This window comes from Osmerus mordax, chromosome 14 (assembly GCF_038355195.1).
Source record: "Osmerus mordax isolate fOsmMor3 chromosome 14, fOsmMor3.pri, whole genome shotgun sequence".
Lineage (NCBI taxonomy): Eukaryota > Metazoa > Chordata > Actinopteri > Osmeriformes > Osmeridae > Osmerus > Osmerus mordax.
In genome coordinates this window covers 16434242-16456741 of record NC_090063.1, presented here as the reverse complement: position 1 = coordinate 16456741, position 22500 = coordinate 16434242, and the positions used below count along the sequence as shown (strand labels likewise).

The window sequence follows — 22500 nt, the reverse complement described above, 5'->3', positions numbered from 1 at the left end:
GAGAGCGAGAGAAAAGGTGGCGTGGGCGAGAGATCAAAGAGAACGCACCGTACACACGCCAGCATCAAAGTCAGGACTTCAACATCAATCACAAGAGCAGTGCGCTTCTCATCAGGAGGACTCTGGTCTGACTCAAAAACGCCAGGTAGGCAGCCAGGCCACACCCCCTCAGAGAAGACAGGCATTAACCAACGATCTCCGCTTCGCTGAGATCTGGTGATCCATTGTTTCCGGACGTACTGGCTTTCAGCCACCGAGTTTGATTTGGCAATCTTTCAGGCTGCTCGAGTGAGGCCTCTTGTGACAGATAACGAGTTGTGTAATTGCCAAGCTGCTAGGGGGATTGGCTGAGCTTAAACAGACATTAAGCCTTTACAGATAAATTATTCACACCACACCAGAGTGTATCTTAAACTATCATTACTTCAGACATTGACATTGTGGATGAGTTTCAATCTACAGTGGACTCAGCACAGCGGTGTGTAAACTCACTGGGGCCCAAGACTGATTAGAGGGGTTTATCTGCCGACTAACCTGGGAGAGCGGACACACACACACACACTCTCTCACTCACACACAAACGGTTCCGGTGTTGTAACGACCTGTCGGTTCTGATTGTAGATACTGAGTCATGACTGAAAGAGACTGACAGGAGCAGGTGGACTCTCCAGACCCAAGACTCACGAGCTGGGTGGAGAACAGCCTTGGAGGGAGGGATGGAGGGAGGGATGGAGGGAGGGATGGAGGGAGGGATGGAGGGATGGAGGGAGGGATGGAGGGAGGGATGGACGGAGGGATGGAGAGAGGAATGGAGAGAGGGATGGAGGGAGGGATGGAGGGAGGGATGGAGGGAGGGAGGGAGAGAGGGATGGAGGGAGGGATGGAGAGAGGGATGGAGGGATGGAGAGAGGGATGGAGGGAGGGAGGGATGGATGGAGAAGGATGGAGGGAGGGATGGAGGGAGGGAGGGATGGAGGGAGGGATGGAGGGAGGGATGGAGGGAGGGATGGAGAGAGGGATGGAGGGAGGGATGGAGGGAGGGATGGAGGGAGGGAGGGAGGGAGAGAGGGATGGAGGGAGGGATGGAGAGAGGGATGGAGGGATGGAGAGAGGGATGGAGGGAGGGAGGGATGGATGGAGAAGGATGGAGGGAGGGATGGAGGGAGGGATGGAGAGAGGGATGGAGGGAGGGATGGAGGGAGGGATGGAGAGAGGGATGGAGGGAGGGATGGAGGGAGGGATGGAGGGAGGGATGGAGAGAGGGATGGAGAGAGGGATGGAGGGGGGATGGAGGGAGGGATGGAGGGATGGAGGGGGGATGGAGGGAGGGATGGAGGGATGGAGGGAGGGATGGAGAGAGGGATGGAGGGAGGGATGGAGGGAGGGATGGAGGGAGGGATTTACATTTACATTTACATTTAGTCATTTAGCAGACGCTCTTATCCAGAGCGACTTACAGTAAGTACAGGGACATTCCCCCGAGGCAAGTAGGGTGAAGTGCCTTGCCCAAGGACACAACGTTAGTTTGCATGACCGGGAATCGAACTGGCAACCTTCGGATTACTAGCCCGATTCCCTCACCGCTCAGCCACCTGACTCCCGGGGATGGAGAGAGGGATGGAGGGATTGAGGGATGGAGGGAAGGATGGAGAGAGGGATGGAGGGATGGAGAGAGGGATGGAGAGAGGGATGGAGAGAGGGATGGAGAGGGATGGAGAGAGGGATGGAGGGAGGGATGGAGAGAGGGATGGAGGGAGGGATGGAGGGATGGAGGGAGGGATGGAGGGAGGGATGGAGAGAGGGATGGAGGGAGGGATGGAGGGAGGGATGGAGAGAGGGATGGAGGGAGGGATGGAGGGATGGAGAGAGGGATGGAAAGAGGGATGGAGCGAGGGATGGAGCGAGGGATGCGTAGGAAGCAGGAGGGGAGGAGAGAGAACTCTGGGTGAGGGGGCGCAAGGCAGGTACTTAGGGAGGAAGGTTGCAGGACGGGAGAAGAGAGAAGAAGGCAGGATGAGAGGAGAGGAAAAGGGAGGAGGAAAGGAGGAGGGAGGGAGGAATATTAAAACAGAAACTCACGGTGAGTGTATGCTGGAGACGGAAGACCTGCGAGAGAGCGCCTCTCGATTTTGCTTTACAAAACTGCCCATGCAGGACAAAAACAAAAACACACAGACAAAAGAAAGGATGAGACACCAAGAAAGTGTGGCGGGGGGGAGAGGTGGAAGACAGCTCGCCTCAGAAGACTTAGTGTCCGGGCCGTCTGTCAGTCCACCTGTCCCCCTCCAACGCCAGCACAGACAACTCCAGTCTGACAGAGGTACAGCTCTGGTGCCACCTCAGGGGCTGTGCCTGGCTCTGTTCAGGTTCTGGACAGTGACAGGGTGTGGTTACCATAGATATATATAAAGGCTAGATGTCTCGTCCGCGTTGCCGGACAACGGAGTCTAGAACGTCCGCACATGGCGGCCATCTTGCTACAGTCAACTCGCTCACCCATAACATTGTGTTGGTGCTACATGTACTTTTTAAATGACCATAACTTGCTCAATTTTCAACCGATTTTTAAACGGTTTGGTTTGTTATCAACGTCAGAGATGTCGTTATGCCACTGCATACTTATGAATATTTATGTAATTTTTTAAAAAATAGAATAGAAGTATGCAGTGGCATAACGACATCTCTGACGTTGATAACAACCCAAACCGTTTAAAAATCTGTTGAAAATTGAGCAATTATGGTCATTTAAAAAGTACATGTAGCACCAACACAATGTTATGGGTGAGCGAGTTGACTGTAGCAAGATGGCCGCCATGTGCGGACGTTCTAGACTCCGCCGTAAGACATCCAGCCTTTATATATATCTATGGTGGTCACCCTCGTCCGTCCTGAAGAACCAGCCCGGCCACTGAAGTGTTACCAGACACACACAGAACAGCATGATCCTGAGGAGAGGACAACAGTGATGATGGCTTTAGACCTGGAAGAACGGTGGAGTTAAATACCACTGACATGTTTACAAAGCCCTTCCAATGCAGAGTTCCAATCAAATCGAATATGACTTCAGTCATTCAATAGTCATTCATGCCACATTTAAGAGTAATGCATGTAAGTCGCTCTGGATAAGAGCGTCTGCTAAATTACTAAATAGTTATTAAGAGAAATAGGCTTGGTAAAAAAATAAAAAAGATACAAATAAACATAAATCATAACATAAAAAAGATGGCACAGACAACAAGAGACATTGATGTTGGAATGTGCCCAGTTAGAATTGGATCCATCGTACAGTGAATATTATAAGACCAAAACGTTGGGATTTGCACACGCTGTAAGAGAAGAACTCTCTCCCAGCTCTGTCATGTGATGCTAAATAAGAAACAAAAGACCCAGATAATAATTATATAATAATTATATATAAATGTATCCATTTAGCACTCTGTCAACCACAGTGACGCAAATAGTGGGAAATTTGAACCTGCAAACTCTTGAATCTGCCATCTGATGCTCTAACCACTAAGCTATACCCCCCCCCCCCCCCTAGCATTGTCACCAGCACTGATGCTCAACAAGACAGCAACAGTGGGAGGTCGAGAGGGAAACACTATGCAAAGGTCAGTGACAGGGTCGTGCAACGATCATTTAATAGCCAATAGGAGACCTGGATGGAGAATTCCTACATCATTAGTGTTCACAAACCTTAGCGGAAGGTCAAAGGTCGGCATACTCTGTCAATAAGGGTCAAATGTTCGCCCTCTCCCTGTGATGACATCACTGAACACGGCTGTGCGTGCAGCCCAGAGTTAGATGATATTGATCTTCTCACATATCTTGACAACATTCTGATCGACAATATCCACTGACTATTAGGAGATCAGGCTGTTATTGATCAGTCGTATTGATTGTGGATTACGGCCTTTGGGTTGGGAGGCAATGAGAGAATCAAATATTGATCTGAGGTCGTTGTTGAGAATCAGATCCAGCCTGGGCTACTTGATTGGCCCTCCTGACACAGCGAGGAGGAACAGTAGGATATTTATTTAATGGTGGGAGGGGCCGTTAACACGCCACAAAGTGTGGTGTCACACTGGAGGATTAGAGCGAACATGTTACTGAAAACACTGATGTAAATATACTGTCGAAACACTCGTGTACACATGAAAACACATCTAAAAACAGAAACACTTCTTTTGTACTGTACAGAAACACTCGGGTGGATGCAAACACACACACAGAAACACTCACATGTACTATGTATACTGTACAGAAATATCTTTCTATCTGTCCAGCCAACAAAACACATACTGGAGAAACACTCTCACTGGTAAAAACAAGCACAGGAACACTTTTTTTTACACTGTACAGCAACACCCAAACAGAAAACCACAAGCGTTCAAGACACGCAGGAGAGACACAGGCAGCGGGCAGGTCCAGATACAGACACTCAGACACACACTGGGAACACAGGAAGAGGACTGAACCATCTATGCTGAGTGAGAGGGGGCTGGACAGGCTGGTCTGAGAATGGTACGGTCCACATGCCCGAGATAACATGTTTGGAGAATGTGGTGGGGGAACGAGGGGGGGGGGGGTGAAAAGGGGGCGGGGTTAAGGCTTAAGGGGGCGGGGTTAAGGCTTTTGGAACTCACGCAGCGATGGAGATATTGGCCGCTGACACGGGACTGACTTCCTTCACCTCCATGGCTTTCTGCAAGGCCAGCTTCTTATTGGCTGCCTCCTCCTGCTGCTCCTCGTCCTGGCCAATGAGAGCCATGGCCACAGAGGGTTAACAGAGACAACGACATCTCACTGGGCAACAACCAGGAAACGATTTGTTAAGGAGGAGGGCAGCGGTCAGGAGGATTGGCTCCACCCACCTTGGTCAGCTCCTGGGCGTTCGCAAGGTTGTCGACGGCGATGGCCAAGAAGACATTCAGGAGCGTGTCTGGGCGGGATCTGAGCTCAGGAAATAAAGTCTTCCATCTCGCCAAACACTTCACACCCACATGTTGAAAACAGCGAATCCATCCCCCTACTTTTTATTAAGAAAGTTATATTTAACGGCCACATCCTCAGTTATTTATATATAAACATATCCTATATACATGTATAAAATTTAAAACACATCTGTCACACCCACATTTGATAAACAAACCTACGGCCCTACACCAGAGCACACAACAGACTGCGCATTTCCACGACAACCGACCACTTGTTGTGATAGCCCCGTAAACGGATGGCGTAGGAGGATACAGTTTCCGAAGAGCGTGAGAACGATGAAGTAGACGGAAGAGAACATTCCCCTCCGAACGCCGCCCTGAGACTCGATCCCGTGATACATGACCGCGTTCCAATCCTCCCCCGTCAGAATCTACACCGAAACAGAACACCGGGAGGGGGTTATGTATTGAACACATCCAACCATTTAACGCAAATGTATTGCGCAAAAAATCATACAAAATGGAGGAGAGAAGCTACAGTTTAAAGCAAACGATAGAAAAGGGTGATTGCGAGGATTGTTATTACGTCCATGCAGAGAATAAGACAGTGAGCATTAATAATAAATAAAAAAATAAATAAAAAAAATCAACACTCATCTACCAGTACTCTCCTCAGCGCTACTCAGTGAAAGTTAAAATGTGTTTGTAAATGAATAAATAAATAAAAACAGGGTGTACCTGAAACACGGTCAAAATGGCCGCCGGGAAAGTATCGAAGTTGGTGGTTGGAGTCTCTTCTTCAAAGTTGAACCTGGAGGACAGAACCAGGAACCAATCAAAAACGTGATGACTCGTTTAAACGTCACATGGTCAAGAATCCTTCGGTAAACTGTCTTCACATATAGGCTTGACTTATCTATCACGGCGATGTTTGAAATGATAAGAAAGGAGATGGTACTGGATGAAAATTCAGGAGAACCAACCGAATATAAACACTCAATAAAAGCCACAAGCTTTTTTTGCAGTTCTTATCTTTGTGTATAACCCTTTTGTAATGACCCTAATTTCCAGGAGGTATTCTAGCATGAATGCAAGAAAAGCGCATTATTATTTTTTTAATTATCATCATTATTAATCATTGTTAACATGATTCTTCAAGCAGGCAGACCTTGAAGAATCACCTGTGAGACAACTTAAGATCTGCAGTCTCTTTTGAACCTGCGATGAGCACTGTCATCTGTACTGTGAGCAGCAATACACGTTCCTATGCATGGAATAAAGCGCCTTAAACGCACACAAAACACAGTGGTCATCATGCATAGACATGCAGTGCATTGATCTGCACAGTAGCGATTTCTTTGAGTCTTACACAGGAGGAACATGACAGCTGGAACACATCTTTATTCACAAAGCAGTCAGGACAGAATGAGGTGAAGGAAGCGAGCACCAAGAAGTATTAAAAAATACTTCTGCTGTCCGTATTCTCTACATCTATACATGTACATCCTCTCACTCTCAGAAGCAGAACACAACCAGTCGCAACCTCACTGTACAACATCCGAGTGGGGAAGAGGGTCGCCTTCTAGAACATTCGGAGACAAAGTTGACCGGAACACATTCCGAGGCTTCAGGTGGCGAGGGGCGGGGCAGGTGGAGAGGGCGGGGCATGTGGTGAGAGGTGGGGCAGGTGGCGGGACAGGTGGCGAGGGCGGGGCAGGTGTCGGAGACGGTGAAGGTTGTGTGGTGTTCTACGGCACGGACGACCACGGGAGAAGCATGCAATAGCAGGGAGACACAACACGCCAGCACTCTGCTCCAACCTTCACTCCTCCTCCAGACAGGCACCTGAACACACTGATCTACACAGCATGGTGCAGACTGATCTACACAGCATGGTGCAGACTGATCTACACAGCATGCTGCAGACTGATCTACACAGCATGCTGCAGACTGATCTACACAGCATGGTGCAGACTGATCTACACAGCATGGTGCAGACTGATCTACACAGCATGCTGCAGACTGATCTACACAGCATGGTGCAGACTGATCTACACAGCATGATGCAGACTGATCTACACAGCATGGTGCAGACTGATCTACACAGCATGCTGCAGACTGATCTACACAGCATGGTGCAGACTGATCTACACAGCATGCTGCAGACTGATCTACACAGCATGCTGCAGACTGATCTACACAGCATGCTGCAGACTGATCTACACAGCATGGTGCAGACTGATCTACACAGCATGGTGCAGACTGATCTACACAGCATGCTGCAGACTGATCTACACAGCATGGTGCAGACTGATCTACACAGCATGGTGCAGACTGATCTACACAGCATGATGCAGACTGACAGGTTTTGGTATCTGAGAACGAGTGTCTCTCATTCCTCAAGTTCTCTCGGCCAACTGGACGTCGTCTCTGCTTGACGGGTGACTGGTTGTTTGTACTCGACGGTGATTCAACTCATAACAATGTTATTCGGCAGCAATGGATTCCTTCTGAAGCCCGCAGAGATGTAACACGGCATGCTTACACAAAGAAAGGCCCTGGAAGACTGAACACAGCCTCGTGTAATAGGGGTGGGAGGCTACAGCTCCGCTAAGGACACAGATGATGGACGACTAGAGCGAAAGACAGCAAAGGGCACAGGTATTTTGTGTAAACGTGTTGTGATTCATCTGGACAGAACACACACAGGTCACAGTAGCTGAGCATCGAAACCTAGTCCACACACACACACACACACACACACACAGACACACACACACAGACACATAATGATGTAACTGTTTATAAAACCCCCTCTATTGACGTGTCCCCCTCTTCTTTTGTTCTGTTTGGGAACAAACCTGCGGAAACCAGAGTCCGGTGTCTTGAAACTGAAGAAGACAGTGAGAGAATGAAATAAAGATGCTGATGGGTCATTCAGCAGACGGACATCATGGAAACACACACATGCTACACACATTTACATTACATTTAGTCATTTAGCAGACGCTCTTATCCAGAGCGACTTACAGTAAGTACAGGGACATTCCCCCCGAGGCAAGTAGGGTGAAGTGCCTTGCCCAAGGACACAACGTCATTTGACACGGCCGGGAATTGAACTGGCAACCTTCTGATTAATAGCCCGATTCCCAAACCACTCAGCCACCTGACCGCTCAGCACCTGACTCCCAATACACACACACACACGGTGAGGCCTTCACACCTACAGCCTCAGAGGGGCTGATCAACACGCTCTCTCACACACACACACACACACACACTTACCGTTCCACTAGGAAAACTTCTCACATGCATCATGCCAACATTTGTTCTCCCACAAGGAGCGTTGAGGCTTTGTAGCATGTCAGTACATCATTAAATGTGTTCGCTGTAGTGAAACTGCTAATGTTTCATAAGAAAATAGAATTGGATAGGTTTGAAGAGGACGCCACAGATGTTAAGGCGTTAAAAACGTCTACACAAAGCCAGATGTGGGGAAGCATGACACGTGAAGACGTGTCATGCTGGAGGTGGAAAGCCAGTTTCAGGGGTTGAGTGGACCAAGAGTGGAGGAGGGAGGGTGTGGGGGTGGGGGGGATGAGGGAGAGGAAATAGGATGGTTACCACGGCGACCAGTTTTTCGAAACGACTCCTGATCTCTCCTGCTTAGATACTTCATGGTGATGGTGTGGGGGGAGGTAGGGAGGAGAGGGGATTTCAATAAAAAAAAAAAACTCCCCTCTATCTGTCTGTCTCCCTCCCTCTTTCCCTCCCTCTCTTTCTTTGTCTGTTCCTCTCTCTCTCTCTGTGTCTCTCTCTCTTTATCTGTCTCTCTCTCTGTCTTTATCTGTCTCTCTCTCTGTCTCTCTTGTTCTCTGGATTTCTCAATCTCTCACATGCTGTAATGGCATCTTTCTCTCTTTGTAACCTCTTCTCTCTCTCTCCCCCTCCCCTCTCCCCCTCCCCTCCCCCCTCATCTCCCCCTCATCTCCCCCTCCCCCAGCAGCAGTGTGGCGCTCCAGAGATAGAAGGCCTCCCCAGTGTTTACTCTGATGATGGTGGATGTTGTTTTCCCCCTCCAGGGACCCACAGGGACTTTATTAAGTCCATATTCAGACGGAATATGGGGGGGGGGGGAGAGGGGGAGAGGGGGAGAGGGGGAGAGGGGGAGAGAGGGAGAAAGGAGAGGGGGAGAGGGGAGAAAGGAGAGGGGGAGAGGGGGAGAGGGGGAGAGAGGGAGAAAGGAGAGGGGGAGAGGGGGAGAGAGGGAGAAAGGAGAGGGGGAGAGGGGGAGAGGGGGAGAGAGGGGAGAGAGGAGAAAGGAGAGGGGGAGAGGGGGAGAGGGGAGAGAGGAGAAAGGAGAGGGGGAGGGGCTAAGCCACTGAGCCCCACATGGACGTCAGAGCCTTTTCACACATGTCCATCATCTGACGGTGATGTGACCGTTGCCATGCCGCCTCGGCGCCATGGCAACTCCACTCCCCTGCTTTCAGTTCCGGCGGGAGAGGAACAAGCGCACCCGCCGCCGTCTCCCCGGGAGGAAGGTGAGAATGAGCTTCGCTCGGCCACCGGTGGGCACACCTGCTGCCATGGCGACGGTACCCGTCGTGTGTGTGCGGTTCCTCAGCGTGCGGTGCGAGTGTGTGCGGTTCCTCAGCGTGCGGTGCGAGTGTGTGCGGTTCCTCAGCGTGCGGTGCGTGTGTGTGCGGTTCCTCAGCGTGCGGTGCGTGTGTGTGCGGTTCCTCAGCGTGTGCGGTTTCCAAAGCGGGGGCTTTGAAGAGCCGCGCCCAGCGGCCCTAGTAACCATGGAGCCATCTGAGCGCAGTGTCTGTCTGAGCACAGCGTCTGTCTTAGCGCAGTGTCTGGTGTGTAGGTGTGTGTGTGTGTGAATACTCACTGTCCTCCGAACAGCTGCATGCCCAGCAGAGCAAACACCACGATGAAGAGGAAGAGGAGGAACAGCAGGCTGATGATGGACTTCATGGAGTTGAGCAGAGACACCACCAGGTTCCTCAGAGAGTTCCAGTACCTGGGCGGAGGGAGGGAGACGGGGAGGGGGAGGGGAGGGGGGAGGGGAGGGGGAGGCAGGAGGGAGGGGAGGGAGCAGGAGGGAGGGAGGGGAGGGAGGCGGGGGGAGGGAGGGAGGCGGGGAGGAGGAGGGGAGGGAGGCGGGGAGCGGGGAGGGAGGGAGGCAGGGAGGGATGCGATGACAATATTTCTATCAAACTCTTGAGGGATTATTGGAACAACAAATAATATAATTATAAACCTAGCTCAGTGGGACAAGTGTGCTAATGATTTGATAGTTTGGTTTATGAATTTAACAAACTGTGTGTATGTGTGTGCTTGTTAGACTTGTGTGTGTCTAAGTGTGTGTGTGTGTGTGTGTGTGTGTAAGTGAGTGTGCTTAACTCACTTAGTGACTTTAAATATCCTAAGCAAACGAAGCGCTCTCAGAACACTGATGCCAAACGAGGCTCCTGGTTTGATCATCGCCCAGATCACCTCGAAAATACTCCCAACTATCACCTGGAGAGAAGGAGAGGAAGAGAAGAGAATAGAGGGAAGAGAGGAGAGGAGGAGAAGAGAAGAGAGGAGGAGAAGAGGTAACAATGATGATTTACTTCATTCTGACAGCTGGTCATCAAAGACTCAGGTTCAAAAGCAGCACATGAAAACCCCCTCATAAATAATCAGACGCTGAAACGAGCGCCATTCGATCCGAGATCAGACTCCTGGAACTCATCAATCTTGAAAGCGTTCCAGCGGAGGTGATAGAACCTTGCCACTCACACCAAAGTCAAAGCAGTTGAAAGAGGAGTGGAAGTAGTTCCGGGATCCCAGGCCGTACATCTTCAAGGCCATCTCAGACAGGAACAGCCCGAGGGAACACAAACTCTGCCAGGTCTGCGTTTCCAGGGGGACAAAAGAGAGGGAGACGCAGAGATCAAAATTGGATGGTAAATCAGGAACCATCGATAATTGAATCTCCATCATACGTCATTGTTCGTTTGTGTGTGTATGTGTACGTGTGTGTGGGTGCGTGAATGTGTGTGTGTGGACGTATATGTATGTGTCTGTGTTCATGTGTATGTGAGTGTGTGCAGGTATATTGTGTGTTTTTACATTTACATTTAGTCATTTATCAGACGCTCTTATCCAGAGCGACTAACAGTAAGTACAGGGACATTCCCCGAGGCAAGTAGGGTGAAGTGCCTTGCCCAAGGACACAACGTCATTTGCATGGCCGGAATCAAACCAGCAACCTTCTGATTAATAGCCCGATTCCCTAACCGCTCAGCCATCTGAACCCAGTTTTTGGATGTGCGCACGCGTGTGTATTGTGTATATGCATATTGTGCAATGGTATTGTATGTGTGTGTGTGTATGTGAGTGTGTGCAGGTGTATTGTGTGTTTTTGCACGTACGCGCGCGTGTGTATTGTGTGTGTGTGACTCACAGAGAGCCTTGGTCAGCCAGTCGGGCTGGTCGTATGTGCACGATGGCGACGCACAGCGTGTTCAGCCCCACCAGGCACAGGACCATCCAGTAGAAGCTCTGGGCCTTCACCATGCGCCGGATGAAGAAGCGAATCCTCTTCTCCTTCCGACGGAAATACGAAGAGCTGTCCATCTTACTGCTCTTCACACTGGCACGCCCGAACGGGGAGCCTGGGGGGACTGGGGGGGGGGGGGGGGGGCAGGGTGAGGACGGGGGAAGGCGAGGGAGAAGGAGGGAGAAGGAGGAGAAAGGGAGGGTGAGGAGGAGGGAGTGAGGACAGGAGAGCGGGAGGGGGAGGGTGAAGGAGGGAGAAGGAGGAGGAAGGGGAGGGAGGGAGAGTGAGGAAGAGGGAGTGAGGACAAGAGAGGGGGGAGGGGGAGGGTGAAGGAAGAGGAGAGGGGAGAAAGGAAGAAAGATAGGGGAGGGAACAGGAGAAGGGAGGGAGGGGAAGGGATGAAGGATGGGAGGGGACCATGACAAGGGAGAGACACATCTCAAAATCACAAACAACAACGTCTTGAACGTCACAACCCAAATCTAAAAAAGGCTTGTGAATGAACATGAATTAAAGCGAGCATATTTAGAAACCCTACTCCCTCCTCTCCCCACCTCTCGACAGTTTGTTCCATTTCAATGGACGCAAGAATCTCTGCTAATTAAGAGGCCTCCGTGACTGAGTTTAAAGTGTCTGAGAGGTAAAAATATCCAGCCAATAACGAGACAAGCCAGAGAGGAGGTCTGGAATACAGTGTTGGGGATGACTCATCTGAAAAAGGTATCATTTCTCTTCAGGCGTGTAATGTGCTTTGCTGAGTGTGAAATCTGTCTAGGAATGCAGACTGAGATACAGTATACTGAAGATGACTGTGTAAAACTGCCTTGTATCCAAGGTAACTAACCCCTAACGTAAACAATGACGGAGAGTTCCAGATCCTGTAAATTATGTAAAATTATTTAAATTATCACCCTCATTATTTATCCATCGCACCCCCCCCCCCCCCCCCCAAGACAAGCAATTACATTCTCTTTGCTAGCAGTGAAGTGAGTCTCATTAATATAAAAGTCTCTTTCCAACATGCTGCAGGGCTGTATTTTACGGTGACTTTCAATTTTACAGTCCAGGAAGAAAAGTTTCATTCTACCTGAGAGTACCATGGGAGATGTTGTGGAACCAAAACAAACTTGAGCTTGTCTCAGACATCAGACGGCTCACAGGGGTAGGAGAAGGACTGTTCCAACATGGCCCGGGGCCAGAGGTCGTGTGAGGGGGGAGGGGAGGGAGGGGGAGGGGAGGGAGGGGGGGACTCACCTGCGGAGGACAGGTCCGTGAAGTGATCCACTCCTTCTTCTTCTGCGATCAGGTCGTTCTTGCCCTTTTTCACCTTCCCTCGTTTCAGCACTGAACACACACAGCACAGGGGGGGGGGGGGGTGAGATCACATGCTTTACGGTACACACACTCACACACACTCGCTCAAGCGCACACATACATTGAATCCTGATCAGAAGCCTCTCAATACACTCCTCCAGTACCCCGCTACCCTCCACACACACACACCCACGCACACACACACAAAGTTAATGCCGTTTCCTGGAGTGGAGGGCTAATTGGATTCTATGAATAGTGGGCACCCATCACGTTGTTCATCCGCTGATTACGCCTTCCGCTTGAAGTCAGCCTTGGATTGAAAAACCGCCCTGCATGAACGTGATCGTAGCGAGACCCCACAATGTGACAAAAGCACGAGGCTTCTCCCTGATCTGCCTGTCACCGCTCTCCTCTGGGGTTCTGAGGCTGAACGAGGAGCTGCTGAACAGCAGCAACATCAGGATTCAAAACCGTTAAAAAAAACTTTCTAAAGGTCGTAAAGTAATTCTCATCCGAAAAAAATAGATAGAATCTGATTTTTTTTTTTTTTTTAATTGTCAAAAAAAGTTTTAAGATCGAAATTAATTTGGGATATTTTTCTTCCACGTTTTTCTTATAACCGGTCGCCCTCAAAGAGATCTCTCCCGTTTCCAGATTTTTGTTGTAAACTGGGAAAGACATGTTACATTACATTATCCATAGGGAACAAATATGACCAATTATGTATGTGTTAACATTAACAACATTAAAGCAAGCTGACAGATACTTGAGTACATTATAATGTAGCTAAAAATGGTTACCTAGCTAGCCTAGCTAGCTCACGTCAGTGCTCAAATCCTGGATAGCTAGCCTAGCTAGCACTAGCTACTTTTACTGTGTGGGTTTGATAAACCTTACGTTTTTAATTGTCGCTGTAGCTCGAAACGTACAATTTGAACCCCTTTTCCCTTTTGCTTGAAGAGCATCAACATAGAATCCTATGTACATCGTTGATTGTCATTTTGGGAAGACAACCCAAACTCCACATTTTGTGTTTGAGAATTTACGTAACTGCTCGCTACCGAAAATTGTTGACTTGGATTATGCAATGTGGAAGTGATGCGTGCATAGTGGATTGAAGCTGGTGTATGCAAAAAATGGGGGGAGGGGGGGGGCGTTAAGGCGGTCATGTCAGTTGGTCTTTTAAAAAAAAATTTACGATTATTTTTATATATATATATTCTATATAAATATTTTTCTATTTATTCTTTTTTCATACCTTAGTTTTCATTTGGTTTGGCGGCCCACCTGCAATACCCTAGCGAACCACTAGTGGACCACGGCCCACAGGTTGTCAATCGCTGGTCCAGAACAGTCCAGGGAGATAGTTTGAACAGTAAAAGGGGAGAACTGAGAGATTGTTTGAAGGGTAAGATGATCCTCTCTCCTGTGCATCCATCGGTTAACTGGACACACCACATTTTTAACAACTATCCTTCCAGCTGTCAGTCTGAGGATGATTGGCGCTCGACAAAAACAGACACCTGGATGGAAACATCCGTTGTCCAAATGTTCAGCTCTTACAAAGCTGAGTGCCGAGACATCCTAATCCTCCATGTAAAACTCATTTATAAATTCAAGAAGTCAGTCAGTCATTCTTGAAAGGAATCAAGACTGCCCGCGGGTTTTTTCTTGAAAGTAAGTGTGTGCATGTGTATGTGCGTGTGTGTGCATGCGTGTGTGTATGTGCGTGTGTGTGTGTGTGTGTGTGTGTTACAAGGCACACTCCCTCAACTAATCCAATCAAGCCATTCCTCTAAATCCCCCTAATTAACCCTGGCACCAACACCAGACCTAATTGGCTGAGATTACGGGCCTATCACAACGGGAGTCTGCAGGAGGCTGGGCGGAGCAACAGCTGTGACATGACTAGACTCCAGCTGGACAGAATCGCCCGGGTGAGGAGAGGAGCACAGAGAGAGGAAGAGAGAGAAGAAGAGAGAGAAAAAGAGCAAAAGAGAGAACGGGAAGAGGAGGATGGGACAGGAAAGGAGAAGACATGTTGGAGATCTCAAAAGGAAACTGCCTCAGAGAGAGAGAGAGAGAGACAAAGAGAGAAAGAGAGAGAGAGAGACAAAGAGAGACAAAGAGAGAGAGGGAGAGAGATGGAAAGACTGGGAGAGACAAAGAGAGACAGAAAGAGAAAGAGGGAGAGAGAGAAAGAGAGAGAGAGGGAAAGAAAGAGAGAGTGGGAGAAATAGAAAGAGAGAGAGAAGGACAGGAGAAGGAAGAATTAAACAGAAACACTATATTTTATCCTCCAGCCAGACACCCTACCCACACACCACCCCAGTGTCAACACACTCAAACACCCAATCTAAAAAGACGCTGGCAAGAAAATCAATATTTGAAGAATGCAGTCATAAAGGTAATTGCATAGAGTCTAGATGGACATATGAAGGGAACAACAGCCCTATTCTTTTGTGGACACTGATTTAATAAGGGAAGTACGCCAGCTGTGATATGGACCGATCTATCAACCCTCTGGCAAAAAGAACCAGGCCACATTCGTGGAACGGTGGTTGAATGTCGCCTGTTTGTACTTTTTCAACGCAAAAACCGAGCTGAAGATGGAGGTCCGCCTGGAGGTTCCTCCCTCCTGTACCCTGCCTCCGCCTGGAGGTTCTCCCTCCTGTACCCTGCCTCCGCCTGGAGGTTCTCCCTCCTGTACCCTGCCTCCGCCTGGAGGTTCTCCCTCCTGTACCCTGCCTCCGCCTGGAGGTTCTCCCCTCCTGTACCCTGCCTCCGCCTGGAGGTTCTCCCTCCTGTACCCTGCCTCCACCTAGAGGTTCTCCCTCCTGTACCCTGCCTCCACCTGGAGGTTCTCCCTCCTGTACCCTGCCTCCACCTAGAGGTTATCCCTCCTCCTGTACCCTGCCTCCGCCTGGAGGTTCTCCCTCCTCCACGCACCGTCCAGGGGGTGAGCGCTCCTCCGCGTTCTCATCCTCCTCCGCCAGCAGCACCTCCTCTGGAACGCAGGAGACACGGGGGAGGGGGTCAGGAACGCCACACACTTCAACAGACACACACACAGAAACACGCACCAACAAACACTAGCATACTGTACACACACACACGCAAACACACCCACGTGCACACACATAAACGGGAGAGGGGGAGTGTGTGGAACAGTCATACCCGCCTTGCAGATCCACTCCAGGTATCCAGTCAGCTCCCTCTCGATCTGCTGCTGTCTGCGCAGCTTCAGGAACTCCTGCCTCTTCTCCACACGCTCTCTCTCCTTGGCAAACTCCCTGTGAAGGCACACACACACACATGCAGCACACACACACCCAGACACATACACACACGGAAAACACACAATATAATAAAAATTACAGCCCACCTACGAAACCCACAACACAAACTTCTCCACAGCCCTGCTGTGCCAAAGCAGACACGGCAGTCTGTGCCTGGCCCACTGACTAGGTGTGTCCTTTAGTTCTGAGACTAGGGGCTGGGAGGGTCAGGGGGCCTCAGTGCCACATGGTGGCCTGAAGGCACACAGCAACACCAGGACACGGGGGGGGGGGGGGGGGGGGGGGGCTTGGACCATGAAAGGACCGTTTGAAGAGCTGGGTCAGGGTCAGAACCAGCCAGCCGACACATTATGAAGGAGGGAGGGATGATCAGGGTAACAGGAATGCTAAGAGAGTGTTGGGACAGGCAGACAGACAGACAGGCAGACAGGCAGATTGACAGGCGGGCAGGCAGACAGAAGGTGAGAACAGGATGAAGGGGAGCAGCAGGTTTGTTTTGTGTGCTGGAGGAGGAGCCCTGCTCTGTTCAGACTAACGACACACGCCAGATGTTTCCTTTCATTCCCAGACACCAGAGGCTCCTTCTCACAGCTCCTCTCTCAGACGGAGAGGCTGCCGGCTCCAGGGACAGGACCGAGGGAGGACGTCCTGATTACAGCTGAGGAGAAGATGTTCCAGAACACATCAGGGGACAGAGGCGGAGAGGAAGAGAAGGGAGAGAGGAGAAGATGGAAGAGGGGGGAGAAGAAAGACGGAAGGCAGAGGGCAGCCTTGCACACGCCGTCACTCTACAGCCAATCACCTCAGACAGAAGTAAAGACCCTGTTAGAGGAAAACAAGCTGGATCAGACTGCTATGATGTCAGTATTTCTATGTCTGGCTCTCATCTCCTTCTCGACTTTTTCAATCAACCAGGGGGCTGAGAGAGAGAAAGAGAGAGAGAGAGAGAGAGAGGGAGAGTGGGGGGGAGGAGGAGGGAGTGTAGGAAGGTAGGAAGGAAGGAGGGATGAGAGGAGGGTGTTCTTGAGCCCGGAGAAGGCCGGAGACAGAGATAAGATGAGAAGGGAGCACCCCGGAAAAAGACGCCGACATCAAGGCATTGAGTCACATTGACACTGCATGCGACCCAGCAGACAGCCAGTCAGGAGGCACTGAGGGTGCCAGGTTTTCCAGAACACATAAAGAACCCCACCGTACACACATCCCCCCAAAATCATGGCATACCACTGTACCACCCGCTTTACACTGTGTCCCCTGGAAGCCAAATATGGAGAGAGAGATGGAGAGAGAGCGAGAGAGAGAGAGCGAGAGAGAGAGAGAGAGAGAGAGAGAGAGAAATAGAGAGAGAGAGAGAGAGAGAGAGAGAGAGAGAGAGAGAGAGAGAGAGAGAGAGAGAGAGAGAGAGAGAGAGGAGAGAGAGAGAGAGAAATAGAGAGAGAGACAACAATAAAGCAAGAGGTAGAACTGGGATGTAAGTGGCTTTTCATTAAGATCAAGCAAAGCTCTCTGTATTTACAGAGCTGTTCCAGCACTGGGGTCATTTCATTATGGTTATGCTTCTGTAAATGCACATATCTTTAAGAGGACGCTTTCTCCTGCAGGCCCCGCATGCTTTCAGCCTGAGTGGATTCACCCATTACCCTACAGAGGATTACACACACACACACACTCTCACACACAGACACTCGCACACAAACACTCACAGGAAGGGCACACACACACACTCACACACACGTCCCTTTGTGTGTCCGTGCACGTGTGCATGTGTGTGTGTGCATGTGTGTGCATGTGTGTGTGTGATGGACTAGCTAAGTATAGGAGGCTGTGCCCTCTCCAGTCACAGATAATGAGGATGGATGGTGTGTTTGTTTGCTAAGACGAGGCCTCCCTCCAGACCCTGTGTCTACACGCAGGACATACTGTCCTGCCTCCCCACTCTGTACAGGCTGAGCACAGCAACTAGGAGAGAGGGTGTGTGTGTGTATGAGTGTAAGTGTGTGTGAGTGAGTAAAGGAGTGTGTCTGTGAGTGAGTGTGTGTGTTGAGTGGGTGAGTGAGTACATTAGTGTGTGTGTGTGTGTGTGTGAGTGTGTAAAGGAGTGTGTGTGTGTGGGTGCGTGGATATATTAGTGTGTGTGTGAGTGTGTGAGTGGGGTAAAGGAGTGAGTGTGTGTGTGTTGAGTGGGTGAGTGAGTACATTATAGTGTGTGTGTGTGTGTGTGTGTGTAGGTGTGTAGGAGTGTGTGAGGAGAGTGAGGTAGTACTCACCCTGACAGGACTCCCAGCACCAGGTTGAGCATGAAGAATGATCGATGATGATGAAGAGGATGACAGTAGAGCAGTTCCACGAGTTCCCCGAGGCATCGTTGGCCTACACACACACACACACACACACAGTGTTAGGCAGATGAAACAGAAAACCAGTAAACGACAGGTAAGAAATCCAAGTATATTCAAATTGACAAAACAAGAATTCAGCAAGGTCAGTTGTTTTAGTTCACATCAACAGATCCATATCAGATCCATATCCAGCACAGTGGGTGTGCTCTCTAGAAACACACTCCCACACACACCCAGCCAGCAAGACCCCTTCCACACAACACACATCTCTCAGGCTCAAAACACACAACACAAACCATGTGATACAACAAGAGGAGCTATGATAAATGGGTAGTTTTTAGTCTGAGCTCTGGAGACGCAGTCCTGAGCCATGCCTGCTGCCTGTCTGTGTGTCTGTGTGTCTAACCCTGATCTGTTCTGATGGACGGGATTACAGGAGTCTAACCTGGTCTGTTCTGATGGACGGGATTACAGGAGTCTAACCTGGTCTGTTCTGATGGACGGGATTACAGGAGTCTAACCTGATCTGTTCTGATGGACGGGTACAGGAGTCTAACCCTGGTCTGTTCTGATGGACGGGATTACAGGAGGTCTAACCCTGGTCTGTTCTGATGGACGGGATTACAGGAGTCTAACCCTGGTCTGTTCTGATGGACGGGGATTACAGGAGTCTAACCCTGGTCTGTTCTGCCGGACAACCCAAACTTGAATCTACCTGTTCTCTTCTTCCACCCTGGGTGAAGCTCAGCGGTTAGAGCATGTGACTGCAGATCAAGAGGTGGGCGGTTCACAAGACCTCCTTGAAGAGAGAGGAGAGAACTCCTCTTTATGGAGGGAGGGAGGATCTTTATGAAAGTGTGGAGGGAGGGAGAGAGGCAGTGACCCAGTTAGAGGCCAGTCAACTGTAATCAAACAAGCTAGCGACAGTAGCACCAGGCAGGCCGTGGAGCGATGAGCTCGCTGATGTTCAGACACCAGCGTGAGCAGCCCAGGGTCATGGTGATTACGAGCTTTAGGGTGGCAGAATCAGCAGATGGGCTCAAAAACAGACACTTTACTGTAATACACACACAGAGACACACAAACACACACAGAGACACGCACGCACACGCACAGACACACACACACACACAGAGACACACACACACGCCTCCTCTTCTCTCTCAGTTGTCACTGAGGCTAACCCCACCATGGATAAAGGGCCGCACCAACCTTTCAGGATCACTCTTCTTCATCCTCTCTTTAGTCTCCGCGCCCCCTCTAACTCCCTCGTTATCTCTGCGGCTCCTCTCCATCCCTCCCTCCCCCCCTCCCTCCCTCTCTCCCGCCCTCCCTCCCTCCCTCCCTCTCTCTCTCCCTCTCTCTCTCCCGCCCTCCCTCCCTCCCTCTCTCCCGCCCTCCCTCCCTCCCTCCCCCCCCTCCCTCCCTCCCTCCCCCCCTCCCGCCCTCCCTCCCCTCCAGGGATTCAGGACGGAGGACTGAACACACTGCTCTCTTCCTCTCCTTTTCCACATCCCTCTCTCTCACTTCCTCTATCCCCCCCATCCCTCTCTCTTACCTTCTCCCCCCTCCCCCCTCCCCCTCCCCCTCCGCCTCCCTCCTCCTTGTGTCTGGCTGACACCCTGTTGCATCAGGACTGCTGAGTCAGCTGGACACGCAGGAACCCTCCCCTGTCGTTGACACCTCTACCCCTCCCTCTTCCCCTCCTACACGCTGACGCTACACGGAGCTCTGTGTTTTTTCTTTGTTTCGGTTCTCAAAAATACAACAATAACAGACTCCAATCACTTCCGCTTTTGCTACAGCGGCACATTTTTTTCAGCACCACCCATGCACATTCTTCCTATAGATTGGATGATATCTGTCGCATACAGCAGTGTACCGTTTACACTGTCTGTTGAATATTTACTTTTCCTAGTTTAGCTGATGCGGTTGGAACAATGCAACGCTATGTCACAAACATACGGAACAGTAATATATCACTATATGGCAGCACAGTCTCACCCAGGCCCCAGAACAAATCCTGACTCGCAAACACGCCAGGGAGAAGTTCAAGCATCGCTACGTGCTACGTGTTGGGAGATGAAGACGTTTAGCCTTGTGATCCACACAAAGCCCAGAGTCAGCGCTGAGATGAGAGGGACTAATGAGGGATCTTCTTTCAAGATAGGACCATCGTCAGGCTTCTCACCCAATCAGAGAGGAGGAGAGGAGAAGAGAAGAGAGGAAAGAGGAAGAGAGAGAGAGGATAGGGGAGGAGAAGAAAGAGAGCGAAGATTTGAGGATGAGAGGGGAGGAGAGACCAAAAAGCAGAGGAGAAGAGAGAGAGAGGAGAGATGGAGAAAAGAAGAGAAAAGATTCATGCTTGCAAATTCATTCACACTCTCCCGCCCCCCGCCCCCCACATCCATTCATCTAACCCCGCCCCCTCGCCAGTCTATAACAAGAGCGTTTAAAATTCCTCGAGGTTGCATTATTCCAGAAGTAATATTGCTGTGACAGCATCATGAGCAGAGAGAGCGAGGCAGGCTCCAGGCTGGGAGGGGGCAGGGGGGCCGGGGGGCAGGGGAGGGTCTGGGAGGGGGCAGGGGGCCGGGGGGCCGGGGAGCAGGGGGGCAGGGGGGCAGGGGGATGGGAGGGTCTGGGAGGGGGCAGGGGGGGCCGGGGGGCCGGGGGGCAGGGGGGCCCGGGGGGCAGGGGGGCAGGGGGGGCCGGGGGGCAGGGGGATGGGAGGGTCTGGGAGGGGGCAGGGGGGCCGGGGGGCAGGGGGGGCAGGGGGATGGGAGGGTCTGGGAGGGGGCAGGGGGGCCGGGGGGCCGGGGGGCAGGGGGGGCCGGGGGGCAGGGGGATGGGAGGGTCTGGGAGGGGATATCCATCACTGTGATCCATGTCATTTCTTTCAGGGGGTCTGGCCTCACACACACAAACACACTCACACACACACACTGCTGCTGTGCTGCTCCAGACCTCCAGACCTCCAGAGACAGACTAACCGTCTCCCAGGAAGATAACAGAACAACGTTCCAGTGTGACCCTTGACCCTGAGAACTCCTGTCTCTAACAGCACTGCACACATCACCAGTACCAGTGCTGTTCATTAAAAAAGCCTGGGTGACACTGACCGACCTGAAAGGCTGGAACGTTGTTAAATTAGTTTCTAGGAAACACAAGAAACACACACGCGCACACATGCATGCACACACACAAAGGTACTGTAAAAGGCCACCCAGCTAGACTGTTAGAAAAATATAGACAAGAGCTCTGAATCAATACACCGGCTGTCTCTCCCAGGAGAGACCGGCTGAGAGAGCGTTGAGGAGCGAACAGCCGGAGGCAAGGAGACTGGCAGAGACAAGACTCTCTGAACATCCCTCACAATAAAACACAGTTCTTTAACGTGGTGTGTGATGTGCCCACAGGACCCTCTACCCCCCCCCCCCCCCACCCCCCCACCCCCAGGTAGTGTAGGAATAATAACGCCTTGTGATGTGTACACACACCCATCACACTACTCATACACACACTCCCCCCTCCCATATATACACAACCCCCCCAAACACACACACAGAGGAAGAGAACACATGCATTTAAAGACGTACACATTTTATTTTACACACACACACACACACACACACACACGGTAGACAAAAGCAAACAGTGTTCCGCGCCGCTCATGTTTTACTGATGCTCCAATTAGCCATGTCCTAAAAGGATGATTCACCAACACACACAAACCACACAGACACACACACCCCACACACACTCGGCCGGGTCTCCTGGCCAGCTCCTTGGCCCCCCCCCCACCCCCCCTCCACTCTATTTTTACAAGCGTTTAATGAGAACTGTGATCGCCGTGACAGCGGCGGATGCCATGGCGACGGGGTCAAGGTGCGCCCCGGGCTCGATGACTCAGAGGGCTCTAATGAGGCGAGAGACAAAGTCGACCGCGGCCATGGCGACCGTTGCCACGCAGGAACCCGGGAGCGCATGAAAACACCGCGGCGACCACAGCAGAACTCCTGAAGTGGAAATCCCTCTCAACACTAGCTGGAAGA

General features: G+C 50.9%; 2 protein-coding genes across 2 annotated transcripts in view; one reads left to right on the top strand and one right to left on the bottom strand.

Annotated features, from left to right (window-relative positions):
* Positions 1-13265, bottom strand: part of cacna1bb (calcium channel, voltage-dependent, N type, alpha 1B subunit, b) — a 38531-nt gene extending 25266 nt beyond the window's left edge. Inside the window, exons 1-11 of the mRNA XM_067250372.1 lie at positions 13211-13265; positions 12748-12837; positions 11439-11617; positions 10731-10844; positions 10354-10466; positions 9835-9966; positions 5676-5748; positions 5207-5368; positions 4875-4973; positions 4647-4753; positions 2080-2142 (exon numbers count right to left, since the gene is read on the bottom strand). Of these exons, the coding sequence (XP_067106473.1) occupies positions 2080-2142; positions 4647-4753; positions 4875-4973; positions 5207-5368; positions 5676-5748; positions 9835-9966; positions 10354-10466; positions 10731-10844; positions 11439-11617; positions 12748-12837; positions 13211-13265 (1187 nt within the window). The remainder of the gene's footprint in view (positions 1-2079; positions 2143-4646; positions 4754-4874; positions 4974-5206; positions 5369-5675; positions 5749-9834; positions 9967-10353; positions 10467-10730; positions 10845-11438; positions 11618-12747; positions 12838-13210) is intronic.
* Positions 13266-22316: 9051 nt separating this feature from the next.
* Positions 22317-22500, top strand: part of LOC136956479 (keratin-associated protein 10-7-like) — a 2638-nt gene continuing 2454 nt past the window's right edge. Inside the window, exon 1 of the mRNA XM_067250371.1 lies at positions 22317-22333. Within this exon, the coding sequence (XP_067106472.1) occupies positions 22317-22333 (17 nt within the window). The remainder of the gene's footprint in view (positions 22334-22500) is intronic.